The sequence below is a fragment of the Hyperolius riggenbachi genome, chromosome 2 (genome assembly GCF_040937935.1).
Source record: "Hyperolius riggenbachi isolate aHypRig1 chromosome 2, aHypRig1.pri, whole genome shotgun sequence".
NCBI classification, from domain to species: domain Eukaryota; kingdom Metazoa; phylum Chordata; class Amphibia; order Anura; family Hyperoliidae; genus Hyperolius; species Hyperolius riggenbachi.
This window is the reverse complement of record NC_090647.1, coordinates 254,595,884-254,619,155: the sequence shown is the minus strand read 5'-3', so window position 1 is coordinate 254,619,155 and position 23,272 is coordinate 254,595,884. Positions and strand designations below refer to the sequence as shown.

Genomic DNA, 23,272 nt, shown 5'->3' with positions numbered 1-23,272 from the left:
GGGGCTGAACACCATCACTATAAAGAACCGCTATCCGCTTCCATTGATCGAGGATCAATTTGGACAGGTGGCCGGGGCTCGGGTGTTCACTAAGTTAGATCTGAGAGGGGCGTACAACCTCATTCGTATACGGCAGGGGGACAAATGGAAGACTGCGTTTAATACTCACAACGGGCATTATGAGTATTTGGTGATGCCTTTCGGGCTCTGCAATGCCCCCGCAGTCTTCCAGGAGTTCGTCAACGACATCTTTCGAGACTTCCTCGGGAAGTTCGTCATTGTCTATTTAGATGATATTCTCATCTACTCCCCGACCCTCGCAGAACATCGACACCACATCTGCAGGGTGCTGCAGAAACTGAGAGTGAACCGTTTGTACGCCAAGCTCGAAAAATGTATTTTTGAAACCAACCAGGTACCATTTTTGGGGTACGTGGTATCGGATTCTGGGCTGACCATGAATGCGGCAAAGGTGTCCGCGGTCCTCAACTGGCCACAACCCGGCAATCTCAAGGCTCTTCAGAGATTCTTAGGATTTGCCAACTACTATAGGAGGTTTATCCAGGGGTACTCATTGAAGGTGGCACCTCTGACCGATCTGACTAAGAAGGGAGCCGATCCCAGTCAGTGGTCACCTCAAGCCCAGTTGGCTTTCAAGACCCTGAAGGAGGCTTTTTGCTCCGCACCCATTCTCACGCACCCAGACGTCACCCGTCCCTTCATTGTGGAGGTGGATGCTTCTGAGATTGGGGTAGGAGCGGTCCTCTCCCAGTACTCGGGAAGCCCAGAAAAATTACATCCCTGTGCCTATCTGTCCAAGAGGTTTTCCTCGGCGGAGCGGAACTACGATATTGGGAACAGGGAGTTATTGGGAATAAAGTGGGCATTCGAGGAGTGGAGACAATGGCTAGAGGGGGCAGCTCACCCAGTCACCGTGTACACAGATCATAAGAATCTGGAGTACATCAAGTCCGCCAAGAGGTTGACTCCCAGACAGGCTCGGTGGGCGCTATTTTTCTCTCGGTTCTATTTCACCATCACATACAAGCCAGGCCCTAAGAATGTGAAGGCAGACGCCTTGTCACGGGCGTTTAGGCCCAGTCTCAACGAAACCCAAACTCCCGAGCCAATAGTGCCCTCGCAATGTATCGTTGCAACTATGTCCACCTCAGTGCCAGACACAGACTTAATGAACCTTCTTTCTCCCTGTCAAGGTGATGCTCCTTTGGGAAAACCTGTTGGGCGGTTGTACGTTCCTCCCCCCCCCCCCCCCCCCCAGTGGAGGCTCAAGGTCTTACAGCATTTCCATGAGGATAAAGCAGCAGGTCATCCGGGAGAAAACAAGACAAGGGAGCTGCTGTCGCGTTGGGTGTGGTGGCCATCGCTGAGTCAAGATTCCAAGGCATTTGTGAAGAAGTGTGCCACTTGTGCACACTCCTTCCCGGACTATGCCCAGTGGGCTGCTACGGTCCTTACCTATTCCATCTAAGCCCTGGACAGATATATCCATGGACTTTATTGTAGACCTTCCTGCCTCCAAAGGGTATACCGTTATTTGGGTCACTGTGGACCGATTTAGCAAGATGGCACATCTTGTTCCTTTAATTAAACTACCTTCGGCAAAAGAGTTGGCTGAGCTTTTTATTTCGCATTTGTTCAAACTCCATGGGGTGCCAGAAAGGATTGTCTCCGACAGGGGAGTCCAGTTTGTCTCTCGGTTCTGGCAGGCTTTTTTGCTCCCGGCTGGGGGTTACCTTGTCCTTCTCATCAGGATTCCACCCTGAGACCAATGGCCAGACCGAGAGAATAAATCAGTCGATAGAGCAGTACTTGCGATGCTATGTAGCCAGCAACCAGGAGGAATGGGCGGCGTACCTCCCGTTCGCAGAATTCGCCCTGAACAACCAGGTGAGTTCCTCTGCAGGCATGTCTCCATTTCAGGTAGTTACCGGACTGAATCCAAAATTTTCTCCACTGTCAGGGACTCCATTGAATCTACCCGCCGTCGAGAATTGGGTAAACCATATGGCAGAAATATGGAAACAGGTTCGGGTGAACTTAAGTAAGGCTGTAGACAAACAGAAACGCTCTTTCGACAAGCGTCGGTCACGGGAACCGGACTTGTCTCCGGGGGACCTTGTTTGGGTGTCCACCAGGAACATCCCATTGCGACAACCCACGCCCAAGTTAGGTCCACGATTTATCGGACCATTCCCTATCATTAGAAAGTTGAATGAAGTGGCCTATAAGGTTAAGCTACCTGACTCCCTCAGAGTCGGAAATTCCTTTCACGTATCTTTACTGAAACCAGCTAAAGAGTCTCAGACCTCCACGTCCCCACCACCTCCCGTGTCAGTATTAGGTGAGACAGAATACGAGGTGGAGAAAATTCTGGACTCAAGAAGCTTTAGGAACTCTTTGCAGTACCTGATCGACTGGAAAGGGTACGGACCGGAGGAGAGATGCTGGATGCCGGCGAGACAGGTACATGCTCAAGAGTTGGTTCAGGAATTTCATGCTAATTTCCCCAACAAACCAGGGGTAGAGTGCCCGGAGGACACTCCTCGGGGGGGAGGGGTAGTGTAACGATACAACCTGATCCCCGTGCCTGCGACGAGTCGCGCTCTTCAGGCTTGCGTTCCACGCCGGCGCAGTCTGTGGCTGCAGGCAGAGGCATGCGTTCCAAAGGACGCATGGGACGTACGCGTCCAGCCTATGCGAGCAGGCGGCAGGCGTACCGGAAGTGACGCGTCGGAACGTACGCGTCTGACGCGGCGGAAGTGACGCGTACGGTAGGCTTATAAGCGTTTCCGGAACGCGGCCGCACGCCTGTTATAGCGTGTATTTTGCCGCGTGTAGGCTAGTGTGAGCTTGCTCCAGACCTTGTTACTATTATAACCACTGTTTGGTCCCTGAGTCTCAGCGTTGCTCCTGGCTAGGTTAGCCTGAGCTCCTGGCTGCTGTGACTCAGTTCCAGTCACTGTTCCCTGATCTGATACCTGTGCATGACCCGGCTTGTAGTTAGACCACTCTCTGTTTTGTCCCTTTGTACCTCAGCCATCTGACACCAGTGTTTGACCCGGCTTGTATTTCGACCATTCTTTGTCTCGCCCCTGTGTACCTCTGCCATCTGATTCCGATATTGACCCGGCTTGTATTAGGCCATCCGCCTGCCTCTCTGCAACTCAGCAGGGCAGGAGTCGGTACCAGCCGTGACGTTACGGTCGGCTGACCGTTACAATGCATCCGAGAAACTTTCCCCTCCCATTCATTCACCAATAACTTTATCACTGTTTATCACAATGAAATGACTTATATATTGTTTTTCCCATCATCAATTAGGCTTTCTTTGGGTAGTATATTATACTAAGAATTATTTTATGCTAAATGCATTTTAACAGGAAAATTAAGAAAAAGAGTCATTATTTCTATTATTTTGACCACTATAGTTGTAAAATAATACATGATTCCATAATTAAAACCGATGTATTTTATTTGCCCATTTGTCCTGGTTATTACACCATTCAAATTATGTCCCTATCACAATATATGGCGCCAATATTTTATATGTAAATAAAGGTGCGTTTTTTCAGTTTTGCGTCTGTCACTATTTACAAGCCCATAATTTAAAAAATAACAGTAATATACCTTCTTGACATACATATTAAAAAAGTTCCCTAAGGTAACTATTTATGTCTTTTTTTATTGTGAGTTTTTTTTTTTTTATACAAAAATGTTTGGGGGGTAACTGTTGGGGAGTGTGCGAGGTAAGAGGTTTATTTTAAATGTAATAAAATGAAAACAAATTTTCTTGAAATGTTTCTACATGTAATTTTACTGTTTGGCCACAAGATGTCCTCACATATATCTTCCATATGCGTAGTATTACTACGCAAAACGGATGTAATGCGGGGATGTGAATGTATGGGCTTTGTGAAAGACAGAGCCATCTCGTAGATGGCATTGGTCTTTCATACATCTCATTTATTCATTGATCTCCTGGGCTAACACGCGACGGGAACGGGAGTGAGCATGGAAGCACGCGCGACCGGCCGCGATGCAGCATTTTGGACGTAACAGCTACATCCAAAATGCTAAAGTAGTTAAGAGTCCAATGCCTTTATAAGAATAGGCAGAAAATCAGGAGGATACTATTCTCCGCCAGTGAGAGCTGGAGAGAGCGAACTTGGCATGCTCAGACTGGCCATGACTGGCTGAAGTTACGGGACCCGGTACCGGAGCTGGAAAAGACTGAGGACGGCGTGGGAGCGATCCATGCGGATGGGGCTGGAGGAAGCCCCAGGTATGTATAAAAGTTTTAACTTTACTCGTTTCTGATTTCCTTTAAAGTGGAATGAAACTCAGCATTTTCTCTTTTGCTCTAAAAGATTATTTACAGCATAAAATCTACTACCACAAACAAATTGTAGCAGAACGGCATTCAGTTAAACACAGTACTTTGTTCTTCATTGGAAATCTCCTTGTTTCAGTGGGCAGCTTATGGACCTGCATATGAAGAAGATGCATCGATCTGATCTGCATCGTCTGCATCTTTTGTTTACATTCCTTTGTCAGATACATTTAGTAAACAGAGTTTTATCCAACTTTAAGATACAAAGGTCATGCATGCAGGGCACAGGGCCAAGGAAATGGTATGGAGAATGGCAAATGTATGGCGGGAGGTCAGGAGATGTGCCAATATATATGGAAAGCTGAATAAAATTGATTTGTAGAGGGGAAGTGTTACATAATGAAGAAAGAACAGGCTAGATGACAGAGAAAAAATGACTGAAATAATGCAAATGTGGAAAGCAAATAGTGCCATAACCTAAGTATATTTCTAATAATAATAAATTATAATAACAAATAATAAAACACTTGCATTATTACCAACAGTATATCACTATAATACAGAAGATCTAAATTGCACAGACATTTTTTAATCTAAATCAGCTCTACCTTTGTCTGGGTCAATTGCATCTATCATTAATGGGAAACCTCTCTCCTTCACAGCCATAGGCCATTCCACTGTTAGCATGAGCTGTCGAAAGTTGTGTTCATAAGCGCCAAGGTACGACACTAATCCTGCTGCCAGGGCTGTGCTTCCAGGAATCCCACTGAGCCTGCCTGGAAGGGAGCTTACAATAGCAGCATGTTTCTTGTTCTCCTTTTCCAGAAGCTTCAAAGAGATTAAAGATATTAAAGACAGTTAAATGTAGTTGTCAAGTTTTATGTCACTTCATTGAATTGAGCTTGGCGAGGGCAATGTGAGGGGCCGTGGATTTTTATGGGCTCTTTCTTTGTTGTTATTTCCCCAGCCCGTGACCATCATTCATCTCCAGCTTGCAGATCTGTGTGCAGTAAGCCAAATACATCATCCACTTTTATGCAGCTTACAGAAACTTGCTCATAATATGCCCAGCAGAGCAAGTATATTTCTCTTACAGTTATCTCATGGCTGATATAACTCAGAGCCATACTATGATATCGATGCTGAGTAGATAATTATTCTGAATGAAGCAATATAGGGATAAAGGACATAATAAAGGGATAAATGGATAATTATTCTCCCAGCTCTTCAAGGTATCAAAAACAAAACAAAAACTGCATGATATAGTTAACTTAAAAGATGTAGTTAAAGGACAACTGAAGCAAAAAAAGATATGAAGACTGCCATATTTATTTCCTTTTTAAACAATACCAGTTGCCTGGCAGTCCTGCTGGTCTATCTGGCTGCAGTGGTTTCTGACTCACCTCAGAAACAAGCATGCAGCTAATTTTGTCAGATCTGACAATAATGTCAGAAAAACCTTATCTGCTGCATGCTTGTTCAGGGAATATGACTAAACATATTAGAGGCAGATGATCAGCTGGTCAGCCAGGCAACTGATATTGCTTAAAAGGAAATACAAATGGCAGCCTCCATATCCCTCTCACTTCAGTTGACAATTAAAGATATCCAGAAGTATTAAATAGAGGGTAGATGTTGATAAACGATCCATGCGCTGGCAGTTGTATTTCTATTGATATACATGCAACCTGGCAACCTCCAAGTGTGCACAGGCTGCAATCTCAGACAGTGTCCTTACCTTTGTAATATTAAGGCAAGGTGAGAGGCCATGTGCATTAGCAAAGTTAACAACCTGTTTTACATTACAGACCATTCGCTCTCTGCTTTATACATTATATCTGCAAACCACTGCACCTAATTACTACTATTAGGAGTTATTAATGCACAATGGCTGAAGGCAGAACTGCAGTTAACACCTGTGCATGATATGAACAGATGTTAGTGAAATCTATATGGTCATTTTTATAAAAAAAATATCAGTCATCTGTAATTTGCTTGCAAAGTCTATCGTTTTAATGTGCTCTGTATAAATGACTGGATGCCAATTCCCACTAAAGCAGTGTAAAGAGGAGCTCACCCCTCTTTATACTACCTCACACCATTGCTGCCCAGGCTCCCCTTCAGTATACCAGGACAGTTCACACCACTCACGATGCAATGCAACATTATGTAAACACTGCATCATGGAGATGGACAGTTTGCATTGAAATAAGCTTTGCCACGATGTACTTTATTGCAGCCAGTAGCGGGTTGCCTATATGAAGAAGTCCTAGCACAATTAGGTGGAGTTAGGGGTTGTCTGACCCAGAGCAAGATTGTCTAGGCACCCCAGGTAGGAGTCTAAAGTTGCAGGGTGGGTGTCTGGGGTCTTTGCTACTATCACCTCTGAGTCCCTGCTTCCACCTTATCAGACAGGCCAGCTACAAAGAGGGAGGAGCCAACACTCCTCTCTTATCTACAGCCCCAAACTCTGCCTACTTACATTGCCATGTCTTTATCAAGGTTATGCTTGCCTTCTGGAGTGGGGAGAATACTGACCGGAAAGACTGCATTCAGCAACAAATGTTAAATGAGATATTTGTGTCAATAACAGCCAGAGCCACTGGCAGATGGGTGAAGCAGTTTTAAATACATTAACACTTTACAGTAATTGGAGCAGGGGTCTCTGTTGGTGACAAAGACAATTTTCAATTTTCAGGGATTTGCATGATGAGTGGGTAATAACCAAAACTGTCCTGTTTATCCCATTTAATACTTGGCCATCAGTGGTGTCCTAATCCTTGAATAGATCATCATCTAAAATTGTCAGATGTAAAGTGTGTACATGTTATACTACACTTGGCCAAGGCAGTTACAGTATGCCCTTCTTGGCTGAATGTGTGTGTACATGTGTCCACTTAGCTTGTTTATCAATCTAGTTTTCTGGATCATTGTTTAACCACTTCAGGATTCTGCGTACGCTTAACTACGCCCCTGAATCCTGAAGTGGTTTCCATGGAAACGTTCCATGTCAGTTCACGGTGGGTGTCTCCGTGAACACCCTGCGAGCCGCCGATCGCGGCTCGCAGGCTCAATGTAAACACGCGGGGAAGATCTTCCCCGGTGTTTACATATATACGGCGCTGCTGCGCAGCAGCGCCGTAGAGGAGATCGGCGATCCCCGACCTCTGATTGGCCGGGGATCGCCGGCATCTGATAGGCTAAAGCCTATCCGGCGCAGGACGGCTTTCCGTCCTGCGCCGCACACAGGGGATGGGAGAGGGAGGGAAGGAGGCAGAGGGAGGACTAGTGCTGCGGAGGGGAGCTTTGAGGAGCCTCCCCCCCCCCGCTAGGCACAGCAGCGCGGCGGCGATCAGACCCCCCCAGCAGGACATCCCCCTAGTGGGGAAAAAAGGGGGGAGGTCTGATCGCCCTGCCTGATTTCTGATCTGTGCTGCGGGCTGAAGAGCCCCCGCAGCACAGATCAGCTAAACCACCAGGAATCCGGAAGTGGTTAAATGACACTGACCTTGAAGCGTAATGTTCCCCTCCTTACCCTCCCACCAGAAGCCACTCTGTTGTGCTGCTGTAGCTAGGCACACAGCTAGCGTGTGTACAGGTGTTACACAGGTTCACTTAAATATTTAGAATGCTGGATCTTTAAATGACACTGACCCATATTTGCACTGTCCCCCTACTGCCAGAGGCCACTCAGTTGTGCTGTTATTTCTAGGCAAGCATGGTAGCATGTGTGCACTTGTCCCCAAACATCACTTTTAAAGATCAGGCATGCCGCTATCTATAATGATAACGGTGCCCAAGCAACACTCTATTGCATTGTTCCCTTCCTCATTCCACCCGCCAGAAGCTGCTTTATTGTCATCCTTCCTCCTCTCCCCATAGAAACAAATGCTACAGCAGAGTGAAGCATCTGTACAGCACTTGGCTCCTGAAGTGTCACTCGAAGGATTGAGTCTTGATAACGTTGCCGACTGTAACGAGCTTACCTTCCAGCGGCGGGTCCCGCGGCGGGTCCGGCAGCAAGACTTCCGCTACGGCATTTTCTAAAGGCATCACCGGCATCCCTCCAGTGGTGGCATGTGTGCGCAGATCCTCCAGTCAGACGTGCGTGGTGCAGAGCAGCCTTTATAGGCTGAGGACGCGTGTCTGACGGAGGGGCTGTCATCCTGGGGGCAGGATCTTGCTCTGACTTGTGGGTATTTTAGGCCAAGTGAGACAGTTGCTCACTGGCCTTGATACTAATCAGTTCGCTAGTTCTTGGCCCTTAGCTAGTGAAAATCTTGAAATCTACATTTCATAATTTGCGCATCAGCACGATATATATGTACTCTAGTCAGTCAGTGTATATATTGTAATATTGTAATTCTATTATTGTATGTTATTGTGTACCGACCTTGCCTGCCTTTTGACTACGAATCTGCCTAGCTCCTCTGTACTACTGCCATCTGGTTACTGTGTACGACTCGGCCTGCCCCTGACTTTGCTTATGTTTGATCCTTCTAATACGGCTGACATCTTACTTATGTGTATGACTCGGCCTGATATTTGACTACGATTTTGCCTAGCCCTTCTGTACTATTGCCGTCTGCTCACGTGAATGACCCCGGCCTGTCTTTGACTACGCTGTTATCACTAGAACTGTGTTTGCACTTGTTACGCTAGCCCTGTTCACGAACTGATTAGTATCAACGCCAGTGAGCAACTGTCTCACTTGGCCTAAAATACCTACAAGTCAGAGCAAGATCCCGCCCCCAGGATGACAGCCCCTCCGTCAGACACGCCTCCTCAGCCCATAAAGGCTGCTCTGCACCACGCGTGTCTGACTGGAGGATCTGCGCACATGTGCCACCACTGGAGGGATGCCGGGGATGCCATTAGAAGATGCCGGAGCAAAAGTCTCTCCATCGGAGACGGTGCGGGACCCGCCGCTGGAAGGTACGATCGTTACATTATTATCACACTGATACGTGAACAGGGCTAGCGTTACATATGCAAAACACAGTTCTAGTGAGAACAGTGTAGTCAAAGACAGGCCGGGGTCATTCACGTGAGCAGACGGCAATGGTACAGAAGGGCTAGGCAAAATCGTAGTCAAATATCAGGCCAAGTCATACACATAAGTCAGATGTCAGTCGTATTAGAAGGATCAAACAGAAGCGAAGTCAGGGGCAGGCCTAGTCATACACAGTAATCAGATCACAGTAGTACAGAGGAGCTAGGCAGATTCGTAGTCAAAAGGCAGGCAAAGGTCGGTACATAATAACATACAATAATAGAATTACAATATATACACTGACATCAGCACGATATATATCGTGCTGATGCGCAATATATGAAATGTAGCTCTTAAGATTCTCACTAGCTAAGGGCCAAGAACCAGCGAACTGATTAGTATCAAGGCCAGTGAGCAACTGTCTCACTTGGCCTAAAATACCCACAAGTCAGAGCAAGATCCCGCCTCCAGGATGACAGCCCCTCTGTCAGACACGCCCCCTCAGCCTATAAAGGCTGCTCTGCACCACGCGTGTCTGACTGGAGGATCTGCGCACACGTGCCACCACTGGAGGGATGCCGGTGATGCCATCAGAAGATGCCGGAGTGGAAGTCTCGTTGCCGGAGACGCCGCAGGACCCGCCGCTGGAAGGTAAGATTGTTACACCGACATTTGTGTGTGTGTACTTACCTTTACAGATATTATTTAACATCACACAAAGGACCGGCACCACGCTGAATATCTATAGCTCCTTTAAGGCTTTATTAATGCAGACATGATAAGCAACAACATACTGCTGTTTCGGCCTTCACTGGCCTTTGTCAAGTTGCTAAGTGATCATCATGATCACTTAGCAACTTGGCAAAGGCCGGTGAAGGCCGAAACAGCAGTCTGTTGTTGCTTATCATGTCTGCATTAATAAAGCCTTAAAGGAGCTATAGATATTTAGCGTGGTGCCGGTCCTTTGTGTGATACTACTTGCTGTGACCCCTAGGTACTGGGGTGAGGACCTTGGCATACCAGCACTTTGGATCTTTGAGCCTTGGTGGTGCTCCTGGACACTTGAGGAAAGATATTATTTAACAGGTATTTACTATCTAATCTCCAACTTTTCCTTATAGAATTAGAGGACATTTGGCAGTATAAAGCATTACTAGATAACATGGAACACTGTCATGTGGATAAAGGTGCATACGTTAAAACCCAGCTTGGCCAAGCCAAGTATCCTGTAGTATGGAAAGAGAAAAGTGGAGAGACAGACTTCCTGTTTTGGGCAAGTACAATACAATATGGTCCAGTGTTTCATATAGCTCCAGAAACGAACAAAAACCCTGATGTCAGAAACACTGCCCTACAGAAACATCCAATTCATATGTATCCTACAAATACAGGATCACTCTTTCCTCTGTTTTCTCAGTTTGGAACAACATAAAAAAGTAATAAAAACTCATACCTGTGCTACATGTGCCGCCTGATGTAATTTGTGGGATATTTCAGTGGTTCTGTGCTGTTGCTTGTTTTTATGCATGGTTGCCTCCTCGAAGCCTCTCTCCAGGTCACTCAGTCTTGAAAGAAGAGCTTTCTTTCTCTGCTGCAAAGTTGACATTTTCTGCTCTGCATCTTCTAAAGCAACTGTCATTTCAGACACTCTACTCTGCAAAGGCTTCACCTAAAATATAAAGATTTTCAGGGGGAAAAAAAATACTTTTAATGATATTTTTTGCAGTGAAACAGAACCTCCCCGTACGTAAAACCACTAATTCAATCACCGGGGGGGGGGGGGGGGGGGGGACTCATAATAATAAAAAATATACATACAAAGGATTTTCTTCTCGCACTGCTAGGACAGATAATAATCAACAGGGAAGTGTTAATTGAATCATGTGACTGGCAAAACCCATGATTTTAATAATCGCCATTACTTATCCCTGGTTTTGTAAATATCTACTTGCTGGGTGTCATGACTTTGAATAGTCTACTTCTACACCTGATTGCTGCCTGTCTTTTCCTTGCTTGTCTAATGATATCCTGAATGCTGTCTGCCCTTTTCCATCATAATTCTTCTCCCATCCATTATTGTACCAATGATCTTGCCAACATATGATGAACTGTCACCCAGAACTTGACAAATAGGTGTGTGGCACAGAGGATCCATTTTCATTGTCTTACATGCAAAAGTTTGGCCACGGATCCCACTAACGTGCTGCTGTCAACACTTGTGAGGAGTTTTTTAGTCAAGGAAGTAAAACAGTCAATGTATCAACAAAATGTCAGTGGAGATAGCAGCTGTAGTAGTGGCAGTTATTGTGGCACAGATAATTGCTATTATGTCACTAAACCTCACATTGGCAGTAATAGTGATAGCTGGGGTGTGGGGGGTGAAGGGGTAGTGTTAGGCATAGTTAGGGGTAGAGTAAGAGGGGAAGGTTAGGTTAAGACATAGTAGAATACTGGTAAAATTACTGATTTTCTACTATCGACATTATCCCACGCCCAACAGTTGCATATCGGTAACATTGACGATATTCTACTAGCAGCTTTACCTGGAGCCAAACATTTCCACACCCCCTTTTTTGATGTACCTTTTTTGATCAGCACAACAGCCAGGCATGTGGTATTTTTAAAAAGTGACAATATGGCAGCTTTCATCTACCCAGGGCAATGCTAGAGCTAGTTTTGAATGAAACAGAATCTTGTGGAATTTTCTTTGTAATCTTTACTTGGACATGCCATTGAAGTGAACTCATGTGCAAATGGACTATGGCACTGGCACCTAAACAGGAAGTTATGAGTTCATAAATCAAGGTAACAGGACAGGCTGTCATTGTTAGCTGGCTCCAAAGATTGACAATTAGAAAAAAAAGGTATCAAATTCCTCGGCATATATAAGTTGGTGACATTCTGCACTAACCCAGATACAGTTAGAATAAATGGACAGGGTTTATCAGGAGCAAAGCTACAGAACATAGGAAAGCTGTTAACCTGCTGCTCATGTGATTGACAATGCTACTGACTGTGTACAGTGCTTCTTTGTATCTGTGACTGTGTCTACAACAACTAGTCACAGCGGAAGTCCAGGTCAGAACAGCTGGCAGCTCTACATAGCAAGCTGTCTGTGACTGCCGCTATTTTTTTAAGTTAAGAATAAAAAAAAAAATGCCGTCTGCCAATCTTAGTCAACTAGAGAGAGATTTGTTTAGATAGCTGACAGCAGCTACTTAAGGGATTAATGATCAATGATTTATGAATATTGAGCAGCATTTCAATAATCTCGGACGAATAATCACTTACACCTCAAGCCAGCTTTTTGAACCATTAGACTTTTCCGCGATCACTCAAAGGAAGTTAAGTGATTCTGATTTATAACCGTAACGCACAGGGCCCAGTACATTTGCTCTATCAGTGTGTAAATTCAACAAATGCAATTCTCAGCAGCTCTAGAGAACCAATTTAAGTCAACATTATGCATGAGCTGAGCATGCTGGAATTCTCAAATCTCTTATTTAACTCATTAAATTTGCACGGAACATCTTGCAATTAAAATTTCACATATATTTCATCTGATGATTGACATTTGGCCTTGATAAAAATTAGTTGAAATTGCTTGCTTTGAACACATAAAAGAACATAGATTCAGGAATGTGTGCTTTTGGTTGTAAAATGGGTATTAATTATCTGAATCTGATTATTTTCTAATATATTTCATGGAGCTAGATTTGAAACGTTTAGATTTAATGTGCAAAAAATGATTTAATGTAAAAAATAAAATTAAATAGAGAGAGCAAGAACTGAACTCTTATCAGCTTTTTTAATATAAAAACAGCCAAAATGCTATGCATGGTAAAAAATTACAAATATAGAATATTGTCTGCTTTGCTCAAGTACCAACTATGAAGACAATAAACTGTGCATGTACTGAATACATGTTTACTAATATTAAAGATACTAAGGATGCCAGTGTTTTGCTAATGGCACAGTGTTAGGATGACTTACAGATTGCCTTTGATTTATTCTTACTGTGCTTAAAGTGTACCTGAGGCGGATTCCAATGGCAAAAATGGGACCCGGGGCATGTCCCCTGCTCCATGCCATGCCTCTGTGCCCCCTTGGCACCAGTCTCCGCCCCCCCTCCTCCCAAGTCTACTGACAAGGAGCTTATTGGCAGGCTTATAGGGGAAGAGGTGTCCTTAGCAGGGAAGGCACTCCTACAAAATGCCACCTCTGGCTTTAGGAACAGGCATTTCTTCCTCTTCCTCTTGCCCTTTACTGCCAAATTGATGGCTAGTGAGCTAGGGCTGGGCTGCAGCAACACAGGCAGAGGTTTCAAAAGAGCTGCAGAAGACTTGGGAAACATGATCGTGACTGCATTATCAAGGAGGGGGTGGAGCATCTCCTGTGTAAGAATTACAGCCCATCAGATAAGTAATTAACCCTAAGACCACTATCCCTCCATCCTGAATCAGTTAGACCAGTGGTCTTCAAACCAAGGCCCGCGGGCCGAATGTTGCCCTGAGGCTTTTTTACCACCCCCCCTCCCCCACACACACACACACACACACACAAAATGTATTATTAATAGATGTGGTCAGCTACATCTTTAAATATTGGTGGTCCGCATATAGAATAGCATATAGAATAGCAGTACTGGCACCACCCATCCACTTGGAATCCAGAAAGCAGTAATTCGCTGGTTTCCAATCAAATTCCCCATCAGGTGACACTGCTGTCCAATTGGACGGCAGGTTGTCACCTGGGTATGCTTCACTGTCTGGCCCGCAAAGACTTCTACATCATTTTATGTATACTCCGGCCCCCCAGCAGTCTGAAGTATATTGAACCGGCCCTCGACCCAAAACGTTTGGGGACCCCTGATTTAGACAGTGCTTGATATGACAGGCTCTGTCTTTTATACACAAGATATTCCTTGGTCTCTGAATTAAGCCTTTTAAAGCTCTTAAAGACACAGGACCCAAACTCGACAAAATCGTACAAATCGGAATTTCCGTCTACACTGGGGTTTTGGGTTGGGCTGGTCATACTGTAACGATTGTGGAACTTTCTCCGTGATCAGCGCACAACGCGTGCGCTGACACGGCGGAAATCCTCCACAAGCGTGTAATTGCAGGCACCCAGCAAAAGGTGCTACGCACCTGTAGAGGGAAAATTCCTGTCGGCAGATGGCGCTGGGGAGTGCAGAGGAATCAATCCTCTGTACCTCCACAAATGCCAGACAGGAATTGTACGAAGCGCAGAACACAATCGCAAGAGAGGCGATTGCGAATGAGAACGAGCAAAGGGACAGGTTGTATGTGTGTGCGCCAATCCAGTCGCCACCCCGCGACCGCGTACACACAACAGCAGATATGAAATAGGAACGCGATCGCGAGAGGTGCGATCGCCAGACGTGACACAAGGCAGATCAGAATAGAATACGAGGGTAGCAAAGGCACAGCAAATAAAACAATGAGGAGATACGGAAAATAACAAACGCTAGCTAACCGCGAACACCGCACTCATTCGCAACAGTGCACGCGGTTATGCGCGGTCTCCACGTGATAAGCACAATAGAGACAAGCACGCCTAACTAACCATTAACAGACAAACATGAAACAGAGGACGCGAGCGCTTGCTTAACGGTTACCTCACCGAGCCTCCAGCAAGCGTAGCAGACAAGACAGACACACGAAAACAGGGACAAGCGAGAGATAGGATCTACAGCACTAGCGAAAAGTGGCTAGCGCGTTCCAGGTACAGAGTAGCAGAACAGAAGGATCCCCAGCGCTAGCGAAAAGTGGCCAGCGTGATCCCAGAAGACAGAACAGAAAGATCCCCAGCGCTAGCGAAAAGTAGCTAGCGCGATCCCAGGAGACAGAACAGAAGGATCCCCAGCGCTAGCAAAAAGTAGCTAGCGCGATCCCAGGAGACAGAACAGAAGAGATAGCTGGTAGCAACCGCTGCACCAGCTATACTCCAAGAACAGAGATCAGAACCATTTCCTGTCGACCACCATAGGGACAGGACAATGGCAACAGGCAAGACAAGACAGAACAGGCAATGCAGATAATACAATCCTAACTGCACTAGGGAAATCTGCCTAGCGCAGATTCAGGAATTACTCTAAGCTGATGTTCAAACAGAGAGCAAGGCTGACACCCCACCAGGAGTGTTACATAGGACGTAATCCTTATGAACAGCGAAGCATTGTGGGAAAGACATAGTACTTATAGTACACGCCTCCAATGAATGTGGCCAGGCAATTTGCATGACAACGTATGCAAATTCCTCTGCAAGCACAAGCTGCAAAACTGACAGAAGCTCTTCTTTCCAGAGTCCTGCAGCATGCAAACCTACACAATGGTCAAAAGGCTGGCTGCCTGCACAGGCAGCTGAGCAAATCATCACAGTAACCCCCCCCCCCCCTCCAGGGTCGAATTCCAGACGACCCTCAAAACTGCTATTAGCAACAGACTCAAACTGAAGACTCATGAAGGTCGGGGCAACACGACAAGGTCCAATTCCAGAGTCAGTCCACCCGGAACCGACCTCATCGGAAACAGAAGCCACCGAAACATGCCCATCAGTACTACCAGTCTCAGTATAACACCCATCAGGACTGTGAACGCCAGAGAAGAAGCCATCGACAACCTCCAGACAATACCCACCACCTTCCAAGGAGCGTCCGAAAATACCAAACCTGCCACAATACCTGTTCGAAGTGTCCCTTACAACACAAAAGCCACCGTTGATCTTATCCAGGGGACCAAGCAAAATTTCTCCCGGAATCTCCGAGAACCTTTTGAAGCTCCACAGAGATCCCAAGAGGGCAGAACAATCACCAGGCTCACATGGAGAATTACCAAGAACCCCCATGGAACCAATGACAATTCCGGATTCAGAATTACGAGGACACCCATCAAGATCAAGACTTTCAGGGACCACTTCTGGGCATGCAAGCAGGCAGGCTAAATCAGAACATGTCTCCACCGAGGAAGCATCTGAGTATGCTGGTAACCGAGGCACACTTGGGCTTTCTGGGTCACAGAGCACACTGGGGTACACCAGCACAGGAGAAACCTCAGGACATGTCGGGGAACTGCCAACCTCAGAGTCCGGCACGAGGAAACCAAAACCAGGACCGGGCAGAGAATCATCACGAGCATTGGTCTCAAGCACTGGACTTTCAAAAGAAGACTCGGATTCAAATTCGGAAATTTCTGTGACTGCAATATCATCATTGACTACACATGACTGAAGCTCCACCAGAGCTGAAAAGGTAGCCAGCAAGGCAGCAATGCCTACGGAAGAGGGCAACACCTCAGAAGGACTTGGGGGACAGGTGACATCTCCTACAAGTTCTGCACCCTTTGGGAGGAACTCGGGGACCTCCAGAACATCAAACAAGACCTCAGGAACATCATTTTTCAAGTTTTCTAGGAAGGATTCTGAACTATCCATGTTACAGGGCAAAACTGGAACTTTATTTTGTGGACAGGGCAGATGTCCCAGGAATGGTTCCACCATAACCTGAGACTGGATCTCATCATCATGAGGGGAATGTACAGGTATATTTACTGGAACACACACTGACTCCCTAACTTCATTCTCACTGTACCCAGAATTCTGTGTGGCAGTCAAACTAGCTTGTAACTTCAAAACTGCAGAAAAACAGGTAAAAATAGCAGCAATACCTAGACGAGCCTCTAGGGGCAGGGCAGGAGATATTGTACAAGGCAATATTGACTCATCCAGAGTACAGGGTGGAGAGTCAGAACTTCCCTCAGAGTAAGAAAGGGGCTCACAAACGTCAATGTGAAAGGAAAACATGTTTTTATTCATGGTACAGGGCAGGTTCAGAGAAAGCGTCTCTGAATAAGGCAAAGAGGGTTCAGCATCAGATTCGCAAAACCGAAGCGCTGTCTCACTCTTAGATTCAGCTAACAATGTCGAATCCGAGGAATCAGAACGCAAAACCTTTGAATCAAAATTCACTTTAGGTAGTGAAACTGACGCTTCTATAGCGCAAACCTCCGCGATCTGCGGAGCAGACTGCAAGGCATCTAGGACCGAAATTCTGGAGCAACTGTCCCCAGGCAATGGGCCCTTACAGGTGTGAACAGGGTGAGACAGAGACTCATTTGCAGAAGAAATGGCGACATCAACAGGATAAACTTTATTAGGCATAATAATTTTACTTTTGACGCTGCATAGTCGAGAAATTTTCCCCATAGCAGGGTCACAGACGGAAGAACTCAAAGATCTGTTTCTAAATGACTAAGGATCCCACACATCCTTGAGGAAACCGGCAGACTCATGCCGATCACAATCTGCAGGAACATCCGAGAAACAGGCATCAGATCGCACAAATTCAAACTGCACACTGTCAGGAGCGAATCCTTCAGGATTCGCACAGGAATCAACCACAGCGGCACACTCATTCATTTCAGATTACACAAAGTCAAGACTCACATGCTTTACCCCAGAAAGGCAGGAACAATCATCCGACAACGATGTCTCTTTATTGGAATCAATTGGTTGGTGTGTGTGCAACTCATTCAAAATCGTTTGCCATACATAGATCACCAGATCCACATCATCCTTGTCACATTCATCGGAATCAATCAGAAGGTACATAGAGTCAAGACAAGCATTCAAGACATCTTCGCTTTTTGCAATGTAAAAATCGCAAAAGGCTTTCCAATCCACATTGAATTCCTCCAGCAAGGCCCCAACATCCCAGGAAGCAAATGGGGGTTCAAACAGGCCAGTATCCACATAATCTCCATAGGGTTGGAGTTCAGGAAAAAGAACAGATTTTTTAACTGCTTTAATGTAGTGTGCGATCCTACCTATAGCAGGATCCACATAAGCTTTGGATTGGGGCAAAAAAGCCGGAGACGGAACAACATCATTACAAACATCAATAGGGAGTGTTTTATTCCGATGCTTGCGGTTTTTAGTTTTTCTCTTTTTCGCCACTTTGCATGTCTGCTGTTTAAAACCTGAAGTGGCAACAGACACATTGAACTGATTGTCATACTGAAAGGTTTTGCATGGAAGGGAAAGATCAGCTGACTTATCAGCAGCTACACACTCAATCAGAGCAGGTGGTAAGCCAGGCAGTTTAAACCAGTGAGAGAATATCACTGCAAGCAACTGATACAGATTACCATTCCAAGAATTGATTTTTAACAGATTATATGCCCAGGTGAACAAATCGTCTTTTAAGAGCACATAGGCAAACAGAAGAGCCGACGTGGACGGATCAGAAATCTGAAAGGTGGGATTCAGGCAAAACCTCACACATTCAAAAAGAAATTCCGCCTTGGTCTCTGAGTTAAGCCTTTTAAAGCTCTTAAAGACACAGGACCCAAACTCGACAAAATCGTACAAATCGGAATTTCCGTCTACACTGGGGTTTTGGGTTGGGCTGGTCATACTGTAACGATTGTGGAACTTTCTCCGATTGCGAATGAGAACGAGCAAAGGGACAGGTTGTATGTGTGTGCGCCAATCCAGTCGCCACCCCGCGACCGCGCACACACAACAGCAGATATGAAATAGGAACATGATCGCGAGAGGTGCGATCGCCAGACGTGACACAAGGCAGATCAAAATAGAATACGAGGGTAGCAAAGGCACAGCAAATAAAACAATGAGGAGATACGGAAAATAACAAACGCTAGCTAACCGCGAACACCGCACTCATTCGCAACAGTGCACGCGGTTATGTGCGGTCTCCACGTGATAAGCACAATAGAGACAAGCACGCCTAACTAACCATTAACAGACAAACATGAAACAGAGGACGCGAGCGCTTGCTTAACGGTTACCTCACCGAGCCTCCAGCAAGCGTAGCAGACAAGACAGACACACGAAAACAGGTACAAGTGAGAGATAGAATCCACAGCACTAGCGAAAAGTGGCTAGCGCGATCCAGGTACAGAGTAGCAGAACAGAAGGATCCCCAGCGCTAGCGAAAAGTGGCCAGCGCGATCCCAGAAGACAGAACAGAAGGATCCCCAGCGCTAGCGAAAAGTAGGTAGCGCGATCCCAGAAGACAGAACAGAAGGATCCCCAGCGCTAGCAAAAAGTAGCTAGCGCGATCCCAGGAGACAGAACAGAAGGATCCCCAGCGCTAGCAAAAAGTAGCTAGCGCGATCCCAGGAGACAGAACAGAAGAGATAGCTGGTAGCAACCGCTGCACCAGCTATACTCCAAGAACAGAGATCAGAACCATTTCCTGTCGACCACCATAGGGACAGGACAATGGCAACAGGCAAGACAAGACAGAACAGGCAATGCAGCTAATACAATCCTAACTGCACTAGGGAAATCTGCCTAGCGCAGATCCAGGAATTACTCTAAGCTGATGTTCAAACAGAGAGCAAGGCTGACACCCCACCAGGACTCCAGGAGTGTTACATAGGACGTAATCCTTATGAACAGCGAAGCATTGTGGGAAAGACATAGTACTTATAGTACACGCCTCCAATGAATGTGGCCAGGCAATTTGCATGACAACGTATGCAAATTCCTCTGCAAGCACAAGCTGCAAAACTGACAGAAGCTCTTCTTTCCAGAGTCCTGCAGCATGCAAACCTACACAATGGTCAAAAGGCTGGCTGCCTGCACAGGCAGCTGAGCAAATCATCACAGAAAGCAGGTGATACAACACTTCATATAATTACACAGTATAAACACTGTATTATGGCTTTATATTGGATTATACTAACCAAAACGGCTTCATTACTGTGTGTTAAATTACATATGCACTGCTGACTTCATATAATAGCATAGTTTGACTGATGTGTTACTCTTTCACCTTGGACCGTTCACAACAAAACTTAGTGACTGGCTGTAGTCAACTTATCTTACATTATCGTCAGCTTTATTTTTGCAGGGTTTCCTTAAAGTGGACCTGAACTCTTGAACAGGACAGAAGGAAAACATATAGAAATGCACCCTGTATGTATTTAGAGAATTTAGCCTGTCTAATTCCCCCTCGTCTGTGTCGAATTACAAGTGTAATTTGATCTCTCAGCTGTGTCAGCTGGCTCCCTCAGTAGAGCAGCTAATTTGTAAACACAGGATGTTAACCCTATGTCTGCTTCCATGAAAGCAGGAAGTAGGCACATTGCAGATTTATTGCAGGATTTGTATCGGCTGTAACAAAGAAATGTTTTTCTTTAAAGGTTATTATGCTGTTGAATATCTGTTAGAGCAGAGAGGAGGTTCTGCGTTCAGGTCCGCTTTAATAAAATCAGGGCAATCACCCATCACATTTTTATGTGTCATATGCATGACCACAGCCTCAGTTTCTACACTCTGCACTGTTCATGCACATTCAAGGATTACCTTAGAAGACAAAATTCTGTAGTACTGAACTGCCCCTTGCAGCCATCTCATGAGACTCCCCGCTGCTACATTACCGGATGCTTTTCTCTCCATGTTCTCAGGTGTAAATTGGATTTTCTTTATGTTTGCTTCCAGTAGTTCCAAAGTAGACTGTGGCAACTGGAAATTGTAACAATCATTAATATCAGATATTCCCTAACATTATTCCCTAGGTATTGATGAATATATTCCAGTTATATAGTTAATAAAGATGTCACCTGTGTAGCATGAAACATTGTAAGCTCATTCAGGAATCGGTCCAGATTGGCCATTTGTCTCTTAGCTCCTTTTGCCCATGTAAGATCAGTGTTTGGGGACTTCAGAATTATAATGATAGAGGCCATAAGCTCTTCAATATCCACATCTGGCTTCTGCATTACTCGCAGTTCTCCTGTGAAAATAGCAAGGCATGAAAAATGCTTTTGAAGCAATTTCACAGCTACTTACAGTAGGGTATTGTACCGTGTTAGCCATCAGTAAAAGCAAGAGGTTTTACAGCAGAGCTATGCCATCCTCACCCGGCTTTAATAGTTGGCAATAAGCAAAGGCATTTTCCACAAGCATGTGATTTACTTATAACTCTTTATAGTACCTCCCTATGGCCATCGGCAAAATTAGCCTGGGGGTTCCCCAACAAACAACCCCCCCAACCAAAAAGCGGCATTAGGGGCCCTTTGTTGCAGCCAAATTTCCCTCCCGGGCCCCTAAACCAGCTTCTGTCCCTGCCCCCAAATCATCTCCCAACTTAATTATGCTCTCTGGGACTCCTGCAATGTCTTTGGCAATATAGTGTCTCACCTGCCCGCCAGCACAGGTGAGACTCTACTCTACCAAAGACTCTACAGAGGCCCCAGGGAGAAACAGTTAAGTGGGGGGAGACATCTTGAGAGCCACTTTAGGCTCTGGGGCCCTGGAGCGATTGCCCCCTTTTCCTATATGGTAGTGCCAGCCCTGCCCTTTTTGCAAAAGTACAGTGCTCGTTAATGATGGGTATGAGATCTTGAGACAGGAGTAACCTGTTAGGTAGATGGCCACAATGGTGTAAAGATTAATGGTGCTTATTTGATCACTCTGAACTTTCAGCGATTAGATAAGCGTGCAGATAGAGGGCAGCAAGGTTTTTGACAAGGGACTCATTCCCACCTCATGCTAGAGGAGGGTTAGGTATGAGCATGTATGATTGCCAATCTTGAATTACCAGCAAATCAGATCCATTCTAGCATAGCCAAATGCTCACAAGATCACCTTTAAAATTTGCCATGGGGTGGACAGAGGAAGGGGTGGGCACAGTGGAAAGATCAGATGGGAAACTTGGAAGACTCACACTGCTTGCCCAATAACTTCTTCCCAGGTGTCTTTGAAAAGATTTCCAATATGGGTACACTTGTCCATGGCCAGAAAGCATTAATTTTACTGCTCCAGTCAAATTAGTGTAGAGGGTCCCTTCGCTGGAACGGTGGGGTGTGAGAAGATACGAGAAGCCTCTCTACTATCCAGAGGCTTCTCTATACTGAACTAAGTATCAAACTTTTTATTTTCCATAACCCTTCAAGGGTACCTTGATTTGCAAAGAAGCATCACCATGTTTGTTAAGCTGTCTGTTTAACTGGTTATTCATTTCTGTGGAAGTAAAGCAGATGTTACCACAACATACAAAATAAATGTTACCTACCTAAAGCTACTATGTCCATGTTTCGCACTAGGTCCTTAATATTTTCTAATATAGCAGAGCATTTGTATTCAGCCTTCTCAAGTGCAACTTGATATTCAGGAAGAAGGGTTCTAAACTTCTTGATCTTTTGTAACTGTTCATGCACCGCATGGATTTTCTGTTCCACCACAGCCTTGTCTTGTGCAATCTGCTGTAATATTTTCAATGTCCCCTTTTTGTGTTGTTCAAGGACAGATTGCTCATGAGTGAGGTCATCTGTCAGTTTTTCATAGGATTTAAGCCTTTTCTCAATAAGAACAAGTGCTTCTTTAGCAAGATCATGCTGCTTTTTTATTAATGCATACTGATCTTTCATAAGAACACTAAAACACTGGGCGAAGTTCTCAAAGGTTTTATTGGTGATCTTGCTATATGTCCTTTCTGAGGACTTCACATATTTCATAATAGAATTGTGCATGGAAGATAGAAGGTGGCACACATTTTCCTTCTCTTGCTTGGTCATCATATCTAAATCCTGAATGTGGTAACCTGCATGCTCTATTAGAGATTCCCTAAAAAAAAAAGAAATGACAGCATAAAACCACTTTTAAAGATATTTAAAAAAAAACAAAAAGCACAGATTATAGAGCAGAAAAAAGCACAGATTATAGAACAGAAAACAATTAAATAGACCATAAGTGATATTGTAATGAGCGCAGCCGCGGCGGACGGCGTCGCCACCGCTTCTGCCTCTGGATCCCTGCCCGTCTCTCCGGCGTCTAGGACGCCGGGGACGGAACTGACATTTGCCTGTAGGGTCGCTGTCTCGCGCGGGTGCGCGCGTAGACAGGACCTTTATGCGTGGAGAAGGGATCGTCAGCTG

General features: G+C 45.4%; 1 protein-coding gene across 1 annotated transcript in view; it reads right to left on the bottom strand.

The window, feature by feature from the left end:
* The window catches only part of LOC137544945 (uncharacterized), a 648,464-nt gene that overhangs the window by 300,080 nt on the left and 325,112 nt on the right, over positions 1-23,272 (bottom strand). The window contains exons 68-72 of the mRNA XM_068266042.1: positions 22,411-22,961; positions 20,957-21,129; positions 20,700-20,858; positions 10,798-11,013; positions 4,960-5,179 (exon numbers count right to left, since the gene is read on the bottom strand). Of these exons, the coding sequence (XP_068122143.1) occupies positions 4,960-5,179; positions 10,798-11,013; positions 20,700-20,858; positions 20,957-21,129; positions 22,411-22,961 (1,319 nt within the window). The remainder of the gene's footprint in view (positions 1-4,959; positions 5,180-10,797; positions 11,014-20,699; positions 20,859-20,956; positions 21,130-22,410; positions 22,962-23,272) is intronic.